The sequence below is a fragment of the Alternaria metachromatica genome (assembly GCF_023757995.1).
Source record: "Alternaria metachromatica strain BMP 0045 chromosome Unknown scaffold_5, whole genome shotgun sequence".
Classification (NCBI taxonomy): domain Eukaryota; kingdom Fungi; phylum Ascomycota; class Dothideomycetes; order Pleosporales; family Pleosporaceae; genus Alternaria; species Alternaria metachromatica.
Window position 1 is genome coordinate 1,299,496 of NW_026055496.1, and position 23,223 is coordinate 1,322,718.

The following is a 23,223-nucleotide window of genomic DNA, read 5'->3' on the forward strand; positions in this document are numbered from 1 at the left end:
GCTCCAGTAACGCCGTACAATGAAGGAAACCTGTCTTTGAACGCAGTTGGTGTAAGTAAGGAATGAAATGGGTATATAAAGCAATGAAAGCTACATGACGATGCAGCAGCAGCCCTTCTTCTCCTTGAGCTCCTCCTTCGGCTCCGGCAGGCGAGTCACCTCAGGCTTTGGCTCGGCCGGGGCGATAGGAGGAGCCAGCTTTGGCGAAGGAGCACGCTCGGCACCTTGAGGTATTTTCGGTGTCAGGCTGTAGCCGCCTTCGTTGACCGGGGATTTGGCGGTGTTTGTGTCAACCTTCTCAAGCGATGCGGGTGAGTCCGGCTTTGTCGGGCTGGGAAGTGGCCAGGTCTCAGCCTCTCGGGCTTTCTCGATGGCGATGGGGTCAAGGTTGGCGAGCTGTGAGAGTCGCTTATCCCCCATGTCGTCGTCGTTCAACAACCGGAAGTCTTTGTCATACATGGAACCAACCCTCCCTTGGTTCTCCCATTGTTCTTGCTGCATCCGCTTGGCATGGGTTGGGATAATCTGCTGGTCTGGAGGCAGACGCGGATCGGGCTTATACATGGACGCTATCCATGGAGCCTCACCTTCTGGTCGGTGGCTAGTGGTAGGCCTAGTATTGGTAGACCCGCCACTGGTACGGGGACGGTTTGGAGGCGAGTTGTTGGAGGTTACCCGGGACCGAGGCTGTGTCTTCTGGGCACTGGCTTTGCGTGCTCCAGTAGCGTTCGTTTTGCCAGGCGTCTTGGCTTTCATAGGTGACTTCTGGGGCGATTTAGGCGGACTCCAGCTGCCAGTAGAGGTATTGCGCCTGTGGCTGCCATATGGAGGCGTCGTCTGCCGACCGTCGTCGACATCATCGAGCAATGCTTGGCTGCCTACACTGCCGCTCCGTACGCGTGCACCCATGGTAGCGATCGCGTCGCCGTTCCAGTTTCCACTGTTGCCTCTAGACCTTGGCAGCGGCGCATCACGTTCTGCCATTGAAGCAGGCACAGGTATACCGCTCGTCTTGGGCAGAGGAATGCGAGACGTACTAGGCCTCACAGTGTGGTTTGTTCGCTGAGAAGATGGCTGGAACTCGGTTGTGCCGTCGGCCCCCGGGCTCCAAGCATGATATTCCTCCGTCGCATCCTCATCTTCAGCTGGTATCGTGGATATGCGTTTGCGGGGCTCGGTTCGCTCTTCGCCGTTCTGCGTGTGGTCCGTGGATGCAGAGTTTGTCCGGTCTCGCGCACGTCGCGTGGCGCTTTGCGAGCGACTGTTCGACCTGCTCGACCGTCCCACCCTGAAGCCTGCCTCCTCTAGTTCCCGAGTCTCAATCTCCTTAAGCTTGTCTCGGTGTATCCAGTGGTTTGCGTCATACTCGGGCTCTGTTGCACCGGGCTTGGTCGTCTTCTTCTTGGGCTTTCCCTTGACGGAAACGGGGCCCTTTTTGTTGGTGGTGTGGCTCTTGTAGTACTCCAACACACTGTCCTGGTCGACATTGCTGGCAATCATGTCTCCACTTTTCTTCTTATGCAGTTCGTTCATGCGGTCAGGGACCAACTGTGGGCGGTTCTGGTCCTGTGAGTCCCACGTGGGCGAGCGTACGGGCTTGACGAATCCGTTGGCTTGCGAAGTGAGGGGCTGTCGAGAACCGTGGGCGGGAGCACCGTATTCAGACATGTAGGGCTCCTGGTCGTATGACTGTCTCTGCACAATGGTCAGCACGCTACTACTCGCACATTGACATCACTGTAGGCAGGCCTTGAAATTGCACTGTGAGTGGGCGAACTTGGCGGTCAGATGCGCCATGGGGAGGGCCGCAGTAGTGCACCTAGTGTCCCAGCGGAGTCGTGCCGGACCCAGATGACGCAGCTTTACAGAGACTAAACTTGGTACGTACCGAATCGTTCACAGGCACGGCAAAGTCCCACGATCCTCCTGCGCCGTGGGAACTACTGGGGGGCGTGAGTTGCTGGAGTGAAGCTGGCGTATGGCGGGATGACGCGAAAGTAGCCATGGACGGGGCTGCGAGGTGGCTGGGGACCAACCGATGACGTGCCGGAGACTATGAGGCGGTAGACAACGGCGGCGTAGGCGTACGAGACAGTCGACGTCGGGTGACGACGCAACCAGGAGTGTCGAGGGCGGAGAAGGGGCGATGCCGGGCAGAGACCGCGGCCGCTGGCAGACTGCGGTGTACAAGTAGCCTCACGGTAGCAAGGTCCCTATTATAACGCTGTAGCTATAAAAACAATGCCATGGGCGAGAAGGAGGCAAGACGTCGGTGTGGGGACGCTGGTCGGAAGTTGTGAGGGGTGGTTTGCATGCGCGTGCAAGCAACTTCCCTGTCTGGTGAGGGTGTGGTGCTGGCGCGTGCGATCAGAAGGGAAGTGAAGGAGAATTACAACGAGAGACAAGCAAATATTAGCGATCGGAAACGCCGCCGCGCACGATGAGTCCAGCCACGGCAGTGACAATGATTCGTGAGAGAGTCGCGACGGGATGCAGGAGCCCTTGAGAAGAGGATTTGGGAGCGTTGCTCGCCTTGCTGGGGAAGATGGTGATTCGCCCTTGGCTGCAGCCCGCTCGGGCCTCGTCTAATCTGCGCCGCGGCCAAAGAGGAATGGCTACATCATGGGTCCAACTCCTTAAACGCAGATGGCCTTGCTACACGCGCATGCAAAAAGCACTGAGTACCTGCATGTAGTTCGCGATCCTAGACACGCAGAGTCTTTTTGCTGTTTGACGACGTCTCCATCGCCGACTCCCAAACACCTACAGCAGACACCACGCGCCGGGTAAACACTCGCAGGCACCCATGAACCCAGTTTGATTGTTTCCCTGTTATGCACACAGCCTGAACAGTGCACAACTGTCTTGACAAGCTTCCGTCTCCCTGCGCCTTTCCCGTTCCTGACAAGATAGCCTCCGGCAACGGCCCACAGTCCGCCGTCATGGAGATCGGGCGTGGTCCAGAGGCGGTCAGCGGTTTAGAATTCGATCTAACGGCTAGCCCGAGGTATTCATCGAATGTCCAAACCTTCAAACGAGAAGGTTGTGGTGTGAATTGAAGATCCCGGGTTGCGGGAAGAGGCTTGACCGATGCGACCCACTGTCAATACCCAATTGCCGGGTTGACGGCAGGAGCAAGGCTGATGAGCAGCTCAGATCTCTTAAATGCGCCTGCTATGAACTTGTCCTTCACCAGCCGAACGTCTCGTCGTACCAAAACACGTCGTGTCCCTTCTTAACCCAAATCTCAACGCTTCTCTTGAGATCGTCCGTCAGCCTCTTCGGCCCGCAGCAGATTACCGCCGTTTTCATACCCTTGCTAAACACCTCATCGACAACGTTACTTAGATCCGGCCTTCCGCTTCTGACAAGCATCCCCTTTCGCGGCTTCTCCATCTGCTCCTCCATGCTCAGCAGCTGCTCGTTCTCTTGCATCTCAATCCCCTCCCCGTCCTCGTCGTCGTCAATAGCGAACACGCCAGCCGCGCTCGCGTCGACTTGCAGGTTGGGTCCCGAAGGTCGTGTAACGTAGACCTCGACAATCTGCGGCCCTTGCAATAAACCACCCTCGTTCGCATCGGCCGCTGCGTCATCTTCGTGCTCGTCATTGGGTGCGGAACTTGCAGGGAATGCCCACTGCGTTTCAGCCAGCTTCTGAACCGCCCAAATGCACCGGATCTGGGTACCTGCAGGTGTGGGGTCGTGCAAGTCGATGATGCTGCGATAGATGGGCATGATGAACGTTGCACCAACCCCGCCAGCTACCAAAAGTATTTTGTCAAAGTCTGATAAATCAGGTAGTCGGTTGGAGGCTCCGTATGGTCCTTCGAGGGAGAAAGGCAGGATGGGAATGTCACCACCAGCTGTAGGTAGCATGGGCACATTGCTTCCCCCCTGTGACAAAGAGCGCGCCAGTTCTCCCAGATACTTGGTGTTGCCGTTGAGCGTTCTTGCAATGAGAAGTAGTTCCTTGTCTTTTGACGGGAGGGAAGCAACCGTGAAGGGGTTCGTCTTATTCGTCATAAGCCATTGGTCGTACCACGTAGGAGCTTTCCCCCTGATATGCGGTCTGCTGAGGTACACATGCTGGCCAGGCTTCCAAGTAAGCGCGGCGCTTTCTGCCGGCAGCGGGATGCGGACCTGGACGAGATTGGTGCCTGGCAGAAGTCTGAGAGTACCTTGGTACATCTTCAGACATACAGCTCGGGAAATGACATGTAATGCCTCTACCGCAAGAATCTCATACACGTAGATGCGGATATGAGATACGTGCAGATACAGGGGCACGACGATGAAATTTGCAATAGCGATATGAGAGATGTAGAACACTCGATAGTTCTTGCGGCGTATGAATCCGAGGGCAGTCGTGGAGATGGTGGTGAAGAGGATGATGCTCACAAGGCCCCAAATGACGTCCCAGTCCTTAATGCGCTTTGCTAGAAACCCTGATAGAACAAAGAAGTTCAAATACAGGGCCGTATGCATTAGGAAAAGCAGGAATGTGATGCGTCCCAGGATCTGATGCGAGGCCTTGATTTGCTCGTGGGAAAGCCGTGTCAGCCATTGCACAGGACTCCATGGTGCTCGCACTGCCAGTAAGTAGTGAATTGGTAGCTGCGACGCGCCAACTTGTCCGAAACGCTTGGTGAGATGGAGGTAGTCTACATATTGTCAGTAGTAGACGCGAACGTCGGAGATCTTCAGTCCATACCGTTCCCGGTGTGAGCAATGCAAAGATACAGCAACCACACTGTCCAGACGCTGGCTCCGATCCATTCTCCTCTTGTGCCCCAGTTCCAGCCCCGAATGACATCCTTTCGCATCCACCAGCTCATCCTGCTACATCCGGTCTGTATGCTTCGCAGCCATCCGAGCCTGTCCTTTGGCCGTTTGGTGAATGACGGTGATTTGGGCTGATCAATCTTCAACCCGGTTTTCATCACCCACGAAAAGGCGAAGCCAATCTGAAAGAGCGCAAATATGACCAGGACGGACCATTGTGCGACGAATCCATACCATTCCAGATATTCCCGGCGTTGATGTTTCTGCTCGTCGTTCAGGCTTTCAAAGTAGTACCCAAGTGCCCAGTATTGATCTGTCTTGACCTCATGGTGGCCTTTATGACGCCGAAAGAGGTCCATTTCAAAGCCCCTTCTCGACTATCAATGCTGCGTATCGCGGATAAGAATAACCCTTGCAGTAGCTAAGCTTCACAGCGTACAAGTCCTCATCAAGAGGATCGAAAAGGTTTGCCTGCAGCGCAGATTATAGAACGAATGCGTAGCGACCGAAGGAAACAAGGCCAAGTGTTGGACGGTGATGTTGAGGAGTTGTGTTGTATACGTGTGCTTGTAACGGTGCAAGACTTGGATTCGGACTTTGCTGATGCAGGGCTGACGGCGCCAGTGATGCCAGCCAATCGAAACGTGCTCAAAGCACGAGCTGAACACGTTCCTTCTGCCGTCGCTTGCTTGTTCGACGCGTCGGTGAACACAGTCTTGTAGAATGAGAGTCGAGCATCGACGAGAATGGGCGTAAATAGAGATGCGCGTTCCTGGGTCCTCAGCCAGTAGCGGTGCAGCAACCCCACCAAGCATCCCGCCTGCAACCCTGCATGTGCATGCAGTGCATGTGGTACGTATCTGCAGTTGAAGCTGCATCTAAATAGACACACAACTGGTAGACTCATATAGAACTATGAGCAACCCTTCTTCCAAGACCCCGATCTGGCTCGACTGCGTGTGTATCCGTTCGCGCTTTCCTTATTTGTAGTGCTGACCAAGGAAGGATACTGGGCATGATGTGAGTCTCGGATAAGCTCTCCCCCACACGCTGCTCATGACCACCCCAGGATGCCTACGCCCTCCTTCTCTGCGCACACGACCCGAAAGTCGAGCTGCTTGGTGTGAGCACCGTCCACGGCAATGCTGCGCTCGACCAAACGACGTACAACACCAGGGCAATCCTCGAGGCAATCGGAAGACGCGACGTGAAGGTCTACTCGGGCGCTGCGAAGCCAATCATACGCGATGCCGTACACGCCGCTGACATTCATGGCATGTAAGACCTCATCCAGTCCCCATGGGTATGCGCTGACATGAACAGGCGAGTCCGGCCTAGACGGCGTGACGCTGCTCCCCAAGCCCGTCGAACCAGCAGCTACCGATGTCGACCACCTCGAAGCCATGTACCGAGCGCTCATTGCTACACCCCAGAATACCGCCTGGTTGGTCTCTACGGGCACCTTGACCAACATTGGTCTGCTATTCCAGAAGTACACAGATCTAGCGGCTCATCTCAAAGGCCTCAGTATAATGGGAGGTGCAGTCGGTGGTGGCTTCACGGATGCGCCAATGGGCACAGTTCAAGGAGAAGGTGAACGATTTGGCAATTGGACACCTTATGCTGAGTTCAACGTATGCTGCAATCTACATGCATGATGTTGCCCGGCACGGCTAACAACTCCCACAGATCTACGTAAAGACATCGATCATTCGCATGCTTAGAGAATGCTGACAACAACAGTGTGACCCCGAAGCATCCCACTTCATCTTCTCGCACCCCGTTCTCAAATCAAAGACGACGCTTATACCTCTCGACCTGACGCATCAAGTCCTCGGTACGAAGAAAGTCCGCCAAACACAACTATATGGAGACGAGATATGGGATCAGTCAGTCTCGAAGAGTGACTACACACCCTCAGCTATGCGGGCCTTGTTCACCCAGATCATGTCCTTCTTCGCTGGCACGTACGCCGAGGTGTTCTCTATAACCGAAGGACCGCCGTTACATGATCCTCTCGCCGTAGCGGCCGCCTATAATCCTAGCATATTCGACGACAAGGGTGGCGAACGCTTTCAAGTGGATATAGTCACGGAAGGCCTTCACTCGACAGACAAGTCAAAGGTTGGTGAACTTGGTAGAACAAAGGTCACCAAGCTACCGACCGGGCAAGGTGGCTGTCGTATACCTAGAGGCGTTAATCTCGATGACTTCTGGGGCAGCATCGAAAGTGCACTCAAACGTGCAGATGCCGTCAGCCCCATGCCAAAGATTTCTGAGAAAGAATTAGAGGAGGCCGGTGTTTTCAATGGAGTTGGAAAACTACAACGATGAGCGCCTAAGCGCACCGCCGCGTAAGATTATGGTAGTCCAGGGAAAGTATAGAACGAGACAATATGAACATTCAACTCCAGACACTGCGGGAGTTCGCCGGATAATTCAGCCGTAACCAACGGACTTCCATTTAGCCTGATCTCAACATTCCGCGTACCTTGCAGCGCCGAGCTTGCTAATCGAAGACCACAACTTTTTACGACGGCCTGTACTGATATGACTCCACCAATTGGCGTCGACTGGTTCTTCCCCAGATGCGCACAGGCCGTGTCAGGATCCAACCCAATGGCATACCAAGCTCGTAATGAACACCATGAAATCCCGCGGTTAATCGCATCATGATCCAGACAGCCAGGTCGCCTTTCGCAATGTTAATACTCTTATGTTCGTGAAAGCCACATCATATCGCAGTACAAAATTAACTTCCGACGTTACGTCGAGTTCTGCAGAAGAAGTCTGGCTACAACAGCGCCAGTAGAAATCTTCAATGGGTATGATGGTATACGAGCAGTAAAGATACCAAGCCCGGGTCTTGACAGACCGTCTCGGAATCGGACCGCATGCTGAGCTGTATAGAGCAATATGGCAATCTCGAATGCGGGGAATACCCGAAGAAGATGTGATGTGCACTTCACTTCCGTATAACATATGCTACGCCTCCCACCTGTAGGCTCACTATCACCGCGAAGATGAAGTCCTCCGTTTTCCAGCTGCTCCTTCCGCTTGTGCTCGCCTCTCCAACACCGGCCCCCATATATGCACACCCCAAACAGGGTTCCCATCCCAAACCTGCTCCAGGTCTCGGCGATCTCGCAAAGAAAGCTGGACTAAAGTACTTTGGCACCGCCATCGACAACGTCGTCCTCGATAATGACGAGTACACTTCGATAGCCTTCAACCGCTCCGAATTCAACCAAGTTACCCCGTCCAACGGCCAAAAATGGATACACACAGAGCCCCAACGCAACGTCTTCAACTGGACGCTCGGCGACGAGATCGTTGACCCGAGCAAATATGCTCACCAAATGCGGCGTTGCCATACCTTCCTCTGGCACCAGCAACTGCCCGACTGGGTGAACAACGGCAACTGGACCAAAACTAGCCTCCTCTCTGTCCTAGAAACACACATTAAAACGGTCGCCGACTACTACTGGAACGACTGCTACGCCTGGGATGTTGTAAACGAAGCATTCGAGGACGACGGCACGCTGCGCAAGTCCATCTGGCTCGATGTCATTGGCCCGGAGTACATTGAACATACGTTCCGCCTTGCAAGAAAGTACACAAGTCCAGGCACGAAACTATACTACAACGACTACGGGATTGAGAGGGTGAACAACAAGAGTTTGGCTGTTGCACGCATGATCAGCGAGTATCAACGCGCTGATGTGCCGATTGATGGTGTAGGACTACAGGCGCATTTCACCGTAGGCAGAGCGCCAACTTATGACGATGTGCGGGCTTCGCAGCAGCTGTTCTCCGCGTTGGGCTTAGAGACGGCGTTAACGGAGTTGGACGTTCGGATTGGGCTGCCTGATAACGCGAACAAGACGGCTGCGCAGGCGGCCATCTATGCGGACTCCGTGCGTGCGTGTGTCGATGAAGAGAGCTGTGTTGGAGTGACCGTTTGGGACTTTTGGGATCCGGTTAGTTGGGTGCCGGAGTCGTTCCCGGGTAATGGGAATGCTTGCTTGTGGGATGAGAATCTGGAGAGGAAGCCGGCGTATTATGCTATTGCTGATATGTTGAAGGAGGCGGCGGCGAAGAGGGGATGAGCTGGGAGACATCGGGCATAGAGTTTGAGAAGGTGTGCATTCTGGACTCATCATCACAGCAGTGTTCTGTCTTGCGGAATGTTGCGGGTTCCAGGTTACATGCCGCATCCTTACATGTCTATGGGCTTCCTTAACAAGTAGGATTTTGCCTGGGCGCTGCAGGGAATGCGCAGCATGCCACGTGGATTCTCAACAAATATACCTCTATAAACCCTTGCAGGTCAGTGTGGTGAGCTCATTGAATATAGAGTGAGGCAAAGTTCATGCTTGTGTAGCTTGAGCTGATGCGAAAAAAGATGAGCCTTGCAATATGGTAAAAGCTAGGAAAAAGCCATGTATTTTCATTGAGTCTTCATTGCATGTGGATGTCATCTGCATTGGTTTGTTGGTTTGTAAGACAGCGTTAAGACAATCTGGAAATCTAGTCTCAACGCGATCATCGATGAACTGCTGATAACGAAGATAGTTGTGGAGGAGGAAGTACCTGTTGGGGCTTGGCGACTGAGAATCAAGAATTCCGCTCTGCCGTACTCTTGGTGTTCGTGCGGGACGAGAACGCGGATGCATCGGCAGACAGGCACAGTGCCTGATGGGTGCTAAGACCTGTCTCCTATCTTCCAAGGCCCTCCGCTGATCTTGGATGACGGCGCAGAGGCGTGGCGTCCGTCATGGTGCAGATAGGAGACACGTGTGGCGGTGCTGTGGCTTGCTGGTTCGTCAATTGCGACGCGCATTCTGACTGCGCAGGCAAGGTGTTACAGGTAACTGATTGCATGCATCATACTTGATGTGTGTACACGCGTCTCCTGCTTGGTAGATGCAAGATGTTACAGAGAGATCGGAACTAAGTCCTTCGAGGCGGTGATGTGTATGTGGTTAGATGCGCTGGTTCATTAGAAACGAAGAAGGCCCGGTCTCGACGTATCACCGAGAGTACTGAGATGCATGAACAACCCAGCTTTCCTTGTTCGGATTCAATCAAGTAAAAGTTACGTCGAAGAACGTAGACGTATGCAGTTCCTGTTTCGTTCCAGATGCACCTCGTGAATTCGATGCAGCAACGTCTCATGCAAGATCTGCCGAACTTAGAATTGGTATACTAAGACATGATACAAGCCATGCAGGCGTTCGCAGTTCGCGCGATGGCTGTCATGCCCCTGAAGTACGGAGATCGAAATCCGGCTATGTTTGGAAAGAAGAAATGTATGAGCCGCTAATAGAACGTAAAATACCGCAAGGCTGCTCTGGTCAGCCTCCTGGGACCGGTGCGACTTACTACGAGCGAACTACGCACGCGGTAGGTGTGATTGCTCCGCAAGGTCATACCTCCTGCCTCGTAAGCGTGCATAGCCTCAATGTGATAATCGCTCAATTCTTGGCCTACTTGCTGGGCACTTGGCGAAGAGCCAAGAGTGGAAACGTGGATGCGTGGACATCCCGCCCAAAGCTGGCGACCGTTTGAGACATGGAAACCCGGAGCCATTCAGGGGACCTTTTCGAGGGCCTCGACGTGTTGGAAGTGTACTATATGCTCAGGGAATGTCAAGGGGAGGTGGTTGCGACAGAGTTCATCTACATACGGCCGGCGCGACTACAAGGTTGACAGGCTGGTATATTGACATTTGCGCCGAAGATCGAGATCATGCTGAATGATTCTACAGGCGTGTACATGATCTGGTGTGCCGTAAACATCTCGTTGAGATGAGGGGCATTTGGCAAGCATCGATGGCCCACTGCATAGAATGCGAGTGCGACAGGCCATTCGCCCGAGCCGGGAAGTCAGCAAGACATCCGATGGGCAGTCGGGCGGCTCTGTAATCCAAGTAATTCAAGGTATGTGGTATAGCCAGCCAACCAGCCACAGCTGTCGCCACCAGCGATGATGGGATGGCGTGACAGGAGCATGGGATCGCAGCGAAAACTGGAGTAGATTGGATGCCAATACTTCCCGCTGCTGCTCATAAGCCAAGGGCACCAAGAATTCCGCATTTTGATTGCTGTTTCGGTTGTGTCGCTTCTGTGTGAGGGGTCGAGCGTGCGGCAAGGCACCCAGCGGCGCGCGCAACAACGCCCATGGCCCTGCTTGTGCGTGGTGTCTCTGGATGCGCCGACCAGATACCCCGCGAAAACAGGGAGCGCGTACGTGAATCTGGGTCGCATGTGGTCATTTGCGAGTGACGGATGTCGGCGAAGCCATCGCGTTCGGCCAAGATGAGGGCCAAGGCGCCAGTGAGCACGAGAGTGGGGCGGCTGAGCAGGCAAGGCCGAATCACAGGACGTCTGCGCCCACCCTACACGGACCATGCCTGCCCCGGCCTAGCCCGGCAGTGCCTCGCTCATGGGCCGCGCCAGTTTCTCTTTCTCTGGGCGAATCTTCGCCCGCTCCGTTCCGCTGGTAAAAGCTGCCAACTGCCCCCGAGAACCTCTGGGCGCCCTCTCCTCTGACTTTGCTCCACGACCCCAGACTGCCCCTTCCTTACCGTAGCTTAACTTTGCGATAACTGTCATCGCTCTGCGCGGTTTTGACTCTGTCACCCACATTTTACCCTCACCATTGTTGGTAACTGCCAGCACCTTCGCCAAGACGATGAGCGAGGTTCAGAATACAGTGCCCGCAGCGGCCACGACTCCTCAACAGCAGCCCCAGGGCACCCCCATCCAGCAGAATGCCCCAACACCCGCCTCAGTCTCTGCAGGCTCGGGCGACCAGCTTACCTGCCAGTGGCAGAACTGCGGCGACCGTCTTCCCTCTGCTGAGCAGCTCTATGTAAGTTCTTCGCCAAGTGTGCTTAGCGACGGCTGCATACCGCGCCGCGACGCGTAGAACACTGCCATTACTCGTCTTTGCAGCTCGCTGACTTGCGTGCAGGACCACGTCTGTGAGCGCCATGTTGGTCGCAAGAGCACCAACAACCTGAATTTGACCTGCCAGTGGGGTAACTGCCGCACCACCACGGTCAAGCGTGACCACATCACTTCCCACATTCGCGTGCACGTGCCGTTGAAGCCGCACAAGTGCGATTTCTGCGGTAAGGCGTTCAAGCGTCCTCAGGATCTGAAGAAGCACGTAAAGACGCACGCCGACGATTCCGTGCTACTCCGCTCCCCAGAGCCCAACCGAGGCGGTCCCCACGGCGCCCAAGGCTACCCGGGCCAAAACGGCAAGCGTAAGTACTCCTCACATGACTTGGTCGATCTCAACTTCGATCCATGTCCGCTACCCAACCTCGATCATTATCTAACAGAACATACAGTTGTCGCTGACTTGCAGGCGCTTGCTGCCACAGCGAGTGGATACCAATATCCTGATGGTGCCCTCGGCCCCAACGGAGGTTACGGCCAGCAACACCCAGGTGGTGCCCCAGCCGGATTCTACGGAGGCCCACCCCAGAACTCCGCCTATGGCCCTGTCTACTATGCTGTGAACCAATCGCAACAGCTCAACAACGACTACGAAATCAGGAAGCGCGCCGCGTATGATGCGCTCAACGAGTTCTTCGGAGACGCCAAGCGTCGCGCCATTGACCCAACCACCTACTATGATGTCGGCCAACGGCTCATGGGTCTCCAAGGTGTTCAGCTTCCCGTCCTTGGTGGAGGTGGAGGCGGCTACCAGGGCCAGGGCATGTCTGAGTATGGCCACGGCGGCTCAATGGTTGCTCAAGCACAGCACCCACCCATGCACCACCCCTACTCTCTGCCGCTTCCCAACCTCAGGACCAAGAGCGATCTCTTGAACATTGACCAATTCTTGGAGCAACTGCAAAGCACCGTCTATGAGAACCCCAACCACGCTGCGGCTGCTGGTGTGGCCCACCCCGGACACTACGTTCCTACCGGCGTTGGCTACCGCTCCAGCAACTCGCCACCTGGCCTTTCGTCTAGCCACTCCCAGTCGTCTCACGCCACTGCCATCGGATCCACCAGCGCTGAGACCCCTGCTCTGACACCAGCATCCAGCGTGCTGTCATACGGATCTCAGCACTCTCCTGGTGCGCAGCACTCTAACAACGGTGTTTCTCCCACATCAAGGAGTTCGATTGGTAGCATGTACCCTACTCTACCATCTGTCAGCGCGATGTCAGACATGTCAGCTGCTGCACCATCTTCTGGACTTGCACCAGCGTTTGATTCTGATGGCCGTCGCCGCTTCTCTGGTAACCTCCTCCAGAAAGCCGCTCCGGACCGATCAGAGCACGACTCCATGGATATGTCAAGCGACGGTGCGTCGCCCAAGGATCGCCGGGACTCTGAGCAAAACAGTCTTCACCATGACGTTAACCAGTTGGCTATCCACTCGCCCAAGGTTGACCCTGCTCTTCGCTCACCAAGCATTGCGTCGTCAAACAACACAGAACAAGGCGACCAGTCTCAGCAATCCTGGGTTGAGAACATCCGAGTCATTGAGAGGCTCAGGGCGTATCTCAAAGACAGACTCGAGTCGCATGACTTCTCTGACGATGAGGAAGACGTCAAGCACGATCTCGAGCGCCGCATGAGCGACGACGATGCACACAACCTCTACCCCGTACTGCGCGCTGTACAAGAGGGCCGAGAGTAGTGTTTCTCTTCTTGGGCGGGTTCAAGATGCTTTATGGAGTTCAGAAGGGAATGATGGCGTCAAGGAGTTAACCAGGCTTGGTGGCATCATCAGGGACGATGGCCAATAACTGTTTCGATCGGTATAGCGATGTCTTGTTATGTTCTTTCACGGCTGCCATTAGGGAATAGGCCCTTCGGTAGCATGTTCAGCTTTCCACTTGTTAGTAGCAGTGTGCGAATATCACGATTATTCAAAGTTTCAACTCGAGGATTACATGACATGTATGTGATTGATTGACATTTGAGCAGTCGTCGCGCAACTAATATGCAAACCTTGAAGCATGTGTAGAAGATCATCATACCCGAGTCGTCTTTCAAGACGGTGACATCTGCTTGGCAGCCCGCGTTATCAATTTGCCAAGCTTATGACCAATTCCGACCCCACACTGAATCTCGTAGATCGTCGTTTAGACAAGCCTTTCCCCACGTTCCTATCAATCCAGAACATTGGGCGCAGATTGATATGGTTTCGCATGACCCACTCGGAGCCGCGTACCGTGTAGCAACGTCTAACCTCTCCATTCATCTTCTTCTTTGATCAATTCTTTGGTTCAACATTGATAGCTCTTGTGCACCTACGCCCAATACAACAAATTGCAAAACGAGGCCGTAGTCTGTCGCTGTAAGCATCTGATCACGATGGCGTACGGACGCGGTGGTGCAGGCAATTACTACGCGGCGCAGGAGCAAAGTAAGAAGGTTGCCGAAGTGAGTCGATAATGATCATGCATTCTTAATCCTCTATGCCCAGGTGTTCTTAGGTATGCTGACCGTCAACACAGGACGTCGAAGCCAACCGCTCTTCCACCACTGCCGCTGCGCAACCTTCACGCGACCCTCCACAAGTGCAGCCCTCCAATGCGTCGCAAGACTACGCACACATGGGTCGTGGTGGTGCCGGCAATTGGTACCAGCCCACTGAACTTCAGAAAGAGGGCACCTTCACGCAGGCTGCTGACGCAACTGCTATTCCCACATCATCGAAGCCACAGATTAGCAAGCCATGGCATCCAGAAGGCCAGGAACTTCCTGTTGCGAGGAGTGGAAGAGGTGGCGCTGGTAACTTCGTATGGAAAAGTGAGGAACAAACGAAGGGACAGATCCAAGATGAGGAGAAGAGAATTGAGGGGCTGAGGAACGAAGTGGAGAGAAGTGTTGAGGCTGGCTTGGCGAAACCGCCTGGCGCACTGCTTGGGAAGGAAACGCGGAAGGGCTGGTGAGCTGTGGACTAGTATCCGGTAGAACATGCGCGAAGTCAGTGCAGGGCGATTTTGACATTAATGTGGAAAACATTCCATCGCGAAACAACGAAGCTCTGTCTTGTGCGCTGTGCGCCAGTTGTGCCTCTCTGCAGGACGTCAACCTAGAAGCCCTGGAGAAACCTGAACATCCTAGAGCCTACATTAAGGCTAGCTTACCCACTTCCATGTTTACATCTCAATGTAGTCTGCAGTCTCCACGTGCCCTCACATCTCGTGGTTCCTCATGACGTCGTTTCCTGTTCGGGACGTTAAGGCCCGTGCGCTTTGTTTATCCATGCTCTAGCCGATATCTTCCCCGTCCCTCCCCACCCACAGGCCAGTCCCAATCTCCGCTCCCTTCGTGTTGCAACCTAGTAGCTGATCCTTCTTGAACATTTCTTGACAAGATGGCGCGTCGATCAGCTCGTCTGCTCAAGGTACGCGCACATTGCTTTTCCACCGTTTGTTTACATTTACTGATGCGTCTGTTGTAGCGCGAGACTACGCCCTCCGAAGATAGTTGGCACACTGCCTCGTCGCCCAACTTGGGCCTTCCAGATCTTCCAGAATTGCCAGAGCCTGTTATGGCGCGGAAGACGCCCTCGAACGCCTCTGCAGGTCCCAAGGCCCAGTCCAAGTTACCGCAAGCGGCCGCGACACCCACACCTCATAAGAGCAAATCAACCAAGTCGCTCATTGATGACGCCAAGAGCCAAACACCGAAAGATCGCACTCCGATCAAGCCGGCAGGACAGGAGATGCATCCAGCGCATCACCACGCGAGCACAGCCAAGATCCTGGATGAGGCGCGCTGGCTCGGTTTTCAGTCACTGGGTACCGCGCCATCCAAAGCGACCGGCCTGGTGGGTCAGGCAACGCCCTCGAAGACTCCTGTAGCTGCCTCCTCGATGGCCAATGTAGGGTCATCGCCTAACTTCCGTTTCCGCTTCAAGTCGCCTTTCTCGAAACAAGACGAAGCCACGCTGAGCCCAAGCTCGCGCAACATCCTGAAAGACGCTGGGATCGCAGGCACTCCTGGTGGTGGCAGCCGTGCTCTGTTCGGTACGTTAAAGTGATAGTCAACTCAACCTGTTTTGCTTTTTCTAATCGCTATTTTCATATAGGCACGAGCGAGTGGTCCTCCAAGGTCGACGTGTCTCCCCAGCGCAAGATGGCCGAAGCCAAGGGCAAGATGGCTCGCTTCAGCGACGTACACATGAAGCAGTTCAAGAACATGGACTCCATCGCGAACCACCCGTCAGCTTTCCGCGCCGACCCGACACGATTCAAGCCCGTCGTGGGCCAGTCGATCAAGAAGTCGCCCTCGAAACCAGAGCTCGCGAACACGGAGACGAACAAACTCAAGCGTACACAGTCGAAGGCAGATCTGGCGGAGCCGAGCTCGAGTGCCGCTGGAGGTCTAAAGCGCACACAGTCGAAGATGGACCTCGCAGGATCCGGAAGCAAGATTCCCCCAACCCCGTTGAAGCGCACTCAATCCAAGATGGACCTCACCGGATCTGCCCTGCCACGCTCCCAGCCACCAGCTCGCATGGCTCCTCCTACACGCGATGGACGACCGGCCTCCCGCGACGGCGACGGTGACCGTAACCCGGTAGCTAAGCGTGTCAAGCGCACCGAATCTGACGATGCTGCCACCACCCGCCCTGCGTCTCGCGAAAAGGTGCCCGATGTCCCAGCCCGCGCAGCTGCTACTCCGGCCCGTAAGAAGACATCTCAAACTGCACTCCCTCGTCTAGCTGCGCGATTGATGACGCCTACGAAGTCGTCTATCGCGCGTTCACAGAGCGTCAAGACTCTGAAGACGACATCGATGATTCCAACTCTAGGCAAGTCGCCTTCCACGAACAACCTGGGAGCTTCGCCGTCTGTCAATCGTAGCTTCGAGTCGTCCTCTGCCCGTAATACCTTCTCTCCTCCTAGCAACATTGGCCATCTGCAGACTTTGAGGGACAATGCACGCGAGAGCATGCGCAAGGTATGTCTTTTTATGGGCGCTTTTCCAAGTATCCACTAACATCAGCAGGCAAGCAGCAACTTGCAGCGCGTCCGATCAATTCTTCGCACGCCAAACCGCAAATTCTCGGACGATCCTAGCAAAATCGCGGCAGGCACTCACATGTCACCTCCAACCATGAGCCTCGACAAAGCACCGTCCCTGGTCCCTGCTACAGCTCCTGTGAAGAAGCAAGTCAACTTCAGCAGTAGTACTTTGGAGCGCGCGTCGCACGACGAGCTGGGCAAATCACCCTCCCCGATGAAGTTCAGGGCAGGCAGTGAAGTGCCTGCTGGTGCTGTGATCTATCCTACTCTCGGCTCAGGAGCACACAATGGCCCAGATCTTTCTCAAGAGATTGAAACTCTGACCGCTTCTCCATCTCGTCGCCTCACATTCGGTGGCGAAGCTCCTAATCATCCACGTTCCTTTTCCTTCGAGTCCGGCAACACTGTCAGCTTTGGTAGGTCCTCGTCTTGTCTCTCTTTACCGACGATTAACTAATTTCCTTAGGCCCTGTATCGACTGGCACGATCCGCATGGTACGTCCGAGCGATGCATCTTCTCTTGTCGACGGCACAAAGCGCAAGCTGGAGACCCTCCAGGAGACATCCGACAAGGAGAACGATGGACCTAATGACGACGACACGCGCTCCAACAAGAAGATGAAGCGGACACCTGCACCCGCTCCAAAGGCCCCTGCCAGCGCAAGCAAGCCAGCTCGCCACACCCCAGGACGTGCGGGTGCTATCAGCAAGTCAAGGCTCGCCTTCCTTGCTACGCCTAAACGAAGCAGGGCGTAAGCTTGCTTATCTTGGTCGGAGAATGTGATGCTACTGAGGTGTGTTCGTCACAAGCTGTAGCGAACATGCATCATCCATGATTCGACGGGCATTTGTTCCCAGTTCACTCTCCAGTCATTTGCTGGCGTACTTGTCACGATGCTTGTGCATCGCCTCATGACTTACGATACTTCCTTCTTGTCAAATCTTTGTTCTTTCTCACGTCATAATTGGCATCGGGGCGTAACGGTTCTCCAGGCATAACCCTCAAAATCTTTCCTTTTGTTTCTGGATCTTACGTGTCCGATGGACACTGATCATTACGAGAACGGTACACATGATCAAGCCTAGCTTGTGTATTATACTGAATCAACGATTGCATGACCACCAAATTTCCAACGAGTGATGTGTGAGTTGTGTACTGCGTCAGCAGGGGCGGCAACAAGTCGTGGCGTGTTGTAAAGAATTGTTGAAGAATCCATCAAGCTAGAAGTATACGTGATCTTAGAAATTATTGACTTGCTAAGTTATAACAGTGTGTATGCAGCGAAGCCTAACGTTCAGTGACTATTCGTAGGTGGGAGACATGTGCAGTCAAGTGGGTCGATGCGGCACTGGGCGGTCGGAGCTTCCGTACCAGTCGCTCATACTTTTGGCCGATCAACATTGATTCACACCGCCTACAGCCGCCCCCCACTACACAACCAAGGGCTTTTTCTGGCAGCTTACTACGTCATTCGCATACGCGGACTGCTTACGGCCTGCTACACTGGCAGGGCGAGTCTCACACCACCACCGTGGCGTCGCTAAGTAACCTGGTCGACGAATTGAAGAAATCCTTCAACTTCCGCGACTCTCGATCTCTACTAAGCTCCACGACAACTTCTTCGTCGGGCGACACTGAAAACCAACACACGAACGCGCTATCGAAACTGTTGCGCGCCCTACAGCACCGCAGCTTCCACGACGTCGCCGAGTTCCTCACGAACCCTCGCCTCGACGACCCTACCTACCTTACCACCCTTGCTATCGCACTAGCCTCTGTCATCGTCACCATGTCCTGGTTCTCCCGCACCGGCGGAAACTGGGGAGGACGCTTCTCGCCATTTGGCCGTCCAGGCAACTCGCCAAACGCCGGCGTCGTTAACGACTCTGACTTTTCCTACATCACCAACGAAGACCTCCGACGAAATGGTCAAGCGCAAGCACCCGAAATCGTCGACTGGGATGACAAGAACCCAGAACGGGAAACAGACGTTCTCATCTTCAAGAACGGGCGCACACATTATCCTACACACTTCCCCGCGCACAGCATACGCGATGGAGACCTGAAGATTGGTACAGTTCGACAAGCGGCAGCAAAGAAGCTGGGCGTCGATGACCACAGGCGGATACGCATGTTCTACAAGGGCAGGAATTTGAAGCACGACGAGCGGACTGGCCGAGAAGAAGGCCTCCGTGGTGACGGAACCGGGAGTGAGATTCTAGTCACAGTAGGCGAAACCCCAGTCGGTGGCCTAGCACCCGGATCAGAAGACGCACCACAACACGCATACAGCGAGGGAGAGGACGACGATGATGACGAAGATGACGTCGACTCTGGCGCGAATACCACAGGCAAGAAGAAGTCCCGCAAGCGCGGCGGCAGGAAGAGCAAGAAGAAGGGTCCTTCTTCCGCAAACGCCTCTGGCACCTCAACACCCGGCTACACAACTGGCGGGGCCGGCGCAGAATACCTCCCTATCCCCTCGCATATCAGTGCGGCACCGCGCCCGAGTCCCACTCCTCCCCCAGCCAAACCCGCCGAGCCCCAAACCCCGATCGGCAAACTCGATGCCATCGCCAGCAAGTTCCACACCGAGTTCGTACCCATGTGCGTGCAATTCATGGCGAGCCCGCCAGAAGATAAGGCGAAGAGGACATTCGAATACAAGAAGCTGAGTGAGACTATCTTGACCCAGATCATCTTCAAGCTAGATGGTGTCGAGACGGAAGGTGATCCAGAAGCTAGGCTCAAGCGCAAGGCTCTCGTCAAGGAGGTCCAGGGCATGCTGACAAGGCTGGATGAGGCCGGAAAGGCTGGTTAAGATGTGATCGTAGACGAGAGGAAATAAGCTTAAGCATCGTTACATGGTGCTGTGAGGCGGGGAACTAATTTCGTTAATGGGGATTGCACGTGCATGCTCTCCTTGCTGTCGCTCTACTTTCTTCTCGGGTCTGCATTGGTGATAGTTATCAAGGAGCATCTAGCGAGCGATGCTGATGATCGGCTAGCGATCGATTTGCGTATCAACATTAACGAAGCTCTTCGCTCTATTTTCTGCTTGTGTGAAGTGTCTGATGCCTGCATCATTGTTCTTTGTATCACTCTCTTGGTCCCGTCTGCCTCTCTTTCACGACCTGTATCCTTTATCTCACGCTTTGTCAGTGCCCCATTGTGTTCATGTCTCTCTAGCTCCTGCCTGGATGCGAAATGCCAAGAGCAAGCTACATCATCTGATGACTTTCCGTATGCGTCTTGCACATGAAAAGCCAATCTCAAGTTCGAATGCACTGGGATTCATATCGCTCGTTGGCCATTCACAACTCGCAAGACCACGCGCCATGAGTACGGAAGCTAGCCACCAATCGCTACAAAGTCTCCACGAAGCACTTGCCTGGAATGGTCTCCCGCCTATAGGATCCTCCCAAATATTGTCGTCGAAATCCATCGATGCTCTCGACATTACAAGTGTCCCCCGTTTCAAGGCAGCCTCTTACATTACTACCGGGGTTGATCGTGTCAGCAGCAGAGGTACCGACAATCTTATCTCTCATGCCATCCCAATCGGCAACTGCGCTCGACTTCTTAAAGCTGTAACCAACAACCAGACACTCCGCAAATCTGAGATTAGGTCAACGAAATATCCTCGCCGCTGGTCGGTTGATTGCTCGGCCTATTCTGGGGGAGGAGATCTGTCGTCAACCAAGAGTGATGGGCATCACGAAGCGCGCAAGTATGATAGTGTCTTCGAAGACACTGATGCGTTCAGGGAAGCAGAAGCCTTTAGTTGGGATACCTACACGAGTATTCGGCGGCTAGATGTCTTTGATCGCGACTACATTCCCACCGCAAAGCCCAGCTATACTGTCCTCGAAACCGCAAATGCATCGATCGAAGAATCTCAGTTTGTCCACTTTCTCACTCTCGGCCCTGAAGACGGTTGGTTTCACGATAGTCACATAGATACATCTCTGGATATACTGGAACGAGCAGTCAACTGCCAGAAACACGGGATCGCAATCTGTCGTATTAGTCAGGGAGCCGAGCTCTACACCAGTATGAGGAAAGCGCAGGAACTTCAAGATCAGGAGGCAGTATGGTTCGATAGACTGCTGATTGAGAAATGCAGGGACAAAGACTTCATCTTGGTACCGATCAGTAACGCGTACGAAGAAGTTTACGAGACAGGCATGGAACGTGAACGTCAGTATGAAGCGGCCAAGACGAACCTTAACACAGATTCCACGCTTCCTGAACAAACCGCAGGCAATCACTGGTCTCTTCTCCTCGTCGACTGTCGCTCTTCGACCATCAAAGGCCGCTACTTTGACTCCAGCTACCACGAATCCGCTGGCCTTGTACATCACTACGCAATCGAAGACTCGAACATTTGCAAGGCGGCCCTAATGATCTTAACTGGCGTACGAACGATGCTCAATCATGTCCAACCGGGACGTTTCAACGAGGAAGAATTTGTGTTTGACATTGACATACACTGCCCTAACCAAGGCCATGAGAATGTCAGCGGCGAAGAAGACGGCCTGGGTGCTTGTGGCCCTTTCGTGTGGGAAATGAGTAAGGAAATTACGCAATACATTGCCGACTGTCGTGAAGACCCCAACTTTCCCGATGTTGGTCAAGTCGACCCTTGTTTACCAGACGGTTACCAGCGCCGTAGGAACTGGGACTCGACGAAGACGCGTAGGACGATATGGAATCTTGTGTTGAGAGAGCTGAGAACCCGGGAGTGGCTGAATCGTACTTCGGAATGGATGGATAGTATGGGAAAGAGGAATTCCACGCCGGGGGACGGCATGGCAGGTTGGAGATCTTGGCTGAAAGGAAAGGGATTGAACGAGATGACCTTTTGGGATCCATGGAAGCTAGAGAGTGAACTGGCGCCTCAATTTGGGCGGCCGTTCATAGTAGGCTCATAACCTTGTTACCTTTTCGATATCTCTCGAATGTATAGTGAAAAGAGGGATGCTCACGAAACATATCGAAATCTCCCAAGGTACCAGTCCTGACTTGGCTACTACTTGGTGATTAGGGAAGTTGAGAACAGTATGATGTAAACTTTGAAATCTTCATAAGCTGTCAAACTATGACGATTGCTTAGGATCTTAACTTTGAAGGCCATGCCACGGATCCCAGAAATAATCCGCAGTTATCCTTTGACTCCTGGCCGCCAGCCAATCTTTCCACCCGGGCTGCCCATCTGTCTCCCACCAGTCATGCGTACCATTGAGCCAAACCCTCGACCTTCGTTCTAGTTCAAGCAGGTTCTTTATCCTTTTCCGCGTCGCCCCCGAATCCCAACACCAACGTTGCGCAAAGCCAGCGGGCAAGGTGATGCCAATGTCAACATGTCGGCCCAGACGGTGAGCGTCTTCATGACATTCGATGATATACTGTACCATATCTTTCGCGAAAGCCCATACAAAAGGCCCACAGGCACCGCCACCATCAGCGTAGCACCGGTTGTGGAGCTTTTGGTTTGGGCAGCGCATTTCTCGGTGGAGGTTAGTGTCAAGCGTCTTTTGATCAATCTTGTAGTCTGGTCGCGTTTCCGCATAGATTCTGCTGAAACCACGGAGTAGTACCATAGCCGCTTCAAAATTGGTGGACGTACCATCAGAGTCGTAGTGTCGTGCATGGATAACCGGCTGGTGACAGTCGATGATCACCAAGGTCCAGTGTGTACCGAGCAAATGGCCGCTACGATCTCCAGCGTGTATCCTTTTCCAGCCATTACTCACGGGAATCATGACGAACTTGTTTGTTCCTATCGTCTTCTGCAGCGCACCCCCGGCTTCTAAAGTCGCGGTCTCGTCGCGGCCAATCGTGTACAATTCCGCAGCGAAAGGCGTACCGAGAATGGCGATGTCGTGATATTCGCAACCAAGTATACGGTAGATGGCATCGAGGCCAATGTCCAGAACTTCATCATAGAACCAGACTCCGATGTGATCAATTTCGCCGAAGTGTTCGTTGCGAAGCTGAGCCCTTTCCGTCTCGAGGTATACCATGTGCTTGTCGCGGTCTAGCTCACTGGTACTAAGCTTATGCCTTTGAAGCACAAGATCTCTTTCCACGGCATCTTCTACCGCTCCGCCATCGTCGTTGCTCAATTGAGGGTATCGCTGATCCGGCGTTTGGTACAAGTCGACAGACCATCGCCGGCGTAAATAAGGAACTGTGCGGGCACTTCCACATGCCTCATCTATTTTATCGTCGCGATCCTCCGTTAAAAGAGCGCCGGACCGAGTGGTGTGTGTATGTCGTGTGCGAATGCGCTCGGTCGATATAGACTCGTCCAGGTCGACCTGGGAGAGACCTTGCGTACTAAAGAAGTCATTCAGTATGTCTTGTTCGCTTGCTACGAGCGCTTCAGATGAGCTCTGGATCTTTTGGAAAAGGTGCCTGC

At 54.0% G+C, this 23,223-nt stretch overlaps 9 protein-coding genes across 9 annotated transcripts; 7 read left to right on the forward strand and 2 right to left on the reverse strand.

Annotated features, from left to right (window-relative positions):
• Positions 1–90: 90 nt before the first annotated feature.
• J4E83_003382 (uncharacterized protein) lies at positions 91–2,005 on the reverse strand (the record flags this gene model as incomplete). Its single annotated transcript, XM_049330319.1, has 2 exons — positions 91–1,695; positions 1,889–2,005. 2 exons carry the CDS (start codon positions 2,003–2,005, stop codon positions 91–93), a joined length of 1,722 nt encoding a protein of 573 aa, XP_049190815.1.
• Positions 2,006–3,189: 1,184 nt separating this feature from the next.
• Positions 3,190–5,141, reverse strand: J4E83_003383 (uncharacterized protein; the record flags this gene model as incomplete). Its single annotated transcript, XM_049330320.1, has 2 exons — positions 3,190–4,661; positions 4,712–5,141. 2 exons carry the CDS (start codon positions 5,139–5,141, stop codon positions 3,190–3,192), a joined length of 1,902 nt encoding a protein of 633 aa, XP_049190816.1.
• Positions 5,142–5,697: 556 nt separating this feature from the next.
• On the forward strand, positions 5,698–7,116 carry J4E83_003384 (uncharacterized protein; the record flags this gene model as incomplete). Its single annotated transcript, XM_049330321.1, has 4 exons — positions 5,698–5,739; positions 5,852–6,056; positions 6,106–6,416; positions 6,526–7,116. The coding sequence occupies 4 exons, from the start codon at positions 5,698–5,700 to the stop codon at positions 7,114–7,116; spliced, it is 1,149 nt and encodes a 382-aa protein (XP_049190817.1).
• A 689-nt stretch (positions 7,117–7,805) lies between these two features.
• Positions 7,806–8,891, forward strand: J4E83_003385 (uncharacterized protein; the record flags this gene model as incomplete). Its single annotated transcript, XM_049330322.1, has 1 exon — positions 7,806–8,891. One exon carries the CDS (start codon positions 7,806–7,808, stop codon positions 8,889–8,891), a length of 1,086 nt encoding a protein of 361 aa, XP_049190818.1.
• A 2,587-nt stretch (positions 8,892–11,478) lies between these two features.
• Positions 11,479–13,452, forward strand: J4E83_003386 (uncharacterized protein; the record flags this gene model as incomplete). The annotated part of the gene is made up of 3 exons (XM_049330323.1): positions 11,479–11,658; positions 11,761–12,058; positions 12,146–13,452. The coding sequence occupies 3 exons, from the start codon at positions 11,479–11,481 to the stop codon at positions 13,450–13,452; spliced, it is 1,785 nt and encodes a 594-aa protein (XP_049190819.1).
• A 680-nt stretch (positions 13,453–14,132) lies between these two features.
• Positions 14,133–14,713, forward strand: J4E83_003387 (uncharacterized protein; the record flags this gene model as incomplete). Its single annotated transcript, XM_049330324.1, has 2 exons — positions 14,133–14,201; positions 14,276–14,713. 2 exons carry the CDS (start codon positions 14,133–14,135, stop codon positions 14,711–14,713), a joined length of 507 nt encoding a protein of 168 aa, XP_049190820.1.
• Positions 14,714–15,141: 428 nt separating this feature from the next.
• Positions 15,142–17,554, forward strand: J4E83_003388 (uncharacterized protein; the record flags this gene model as incomplete). The annotated part of the gene is made up of 5 exons (XM_049330325.1): positions 15,142–15,171; positions 15,229–15,796; positions 15,859–16,733; positions 16,782–17,214; positions 17,265–17,554. 5 exons carry the CDS (start codon positions 15,142–15,144, stop codon positions 17,552–17,554), a joined length of 2,196 nt encoding a protein of 731 aa, XP_049190821.1.
• Positions 17,555–17,938: 384 nt separating this feature from the next.
• On the forward strand, positions 17,939–19,620 carry J4E83_003389 (uncharacterized protein; the record flags this gene model as incomplete). The annotated part of the gene is made up of 2 exons (XM_049330326.1): positions 17,939–17,942; positions 18,128–19,620. 2 exons carry the CDS (start codon positions 17,939–17,941, stop codon positions 19,618–19,620), a joined length of 1,497 nt encoding a protein of 498 aa, XP_049190822.1.
• Positions 19,621–20,137: 517 nt separating this feature from the next.
• J4E83_003390 (uncharacterized protein) lies at positions 20,138–21,733 on the forward strand (the record flags this gene model as incomplete). Its single annotated transcript, XM_049330327.1, has 1 exon — positions 20,138–21,733. One exon carries the CDS (start codon positions 20,138–20,140, stop codon positions 21,731–21,733), a length of 1,596 nt encoding a protein of 531 aa, XP_049190823.1.
• Positions 21,734–23,223: the final 1,490 nt, after the last annotated feature.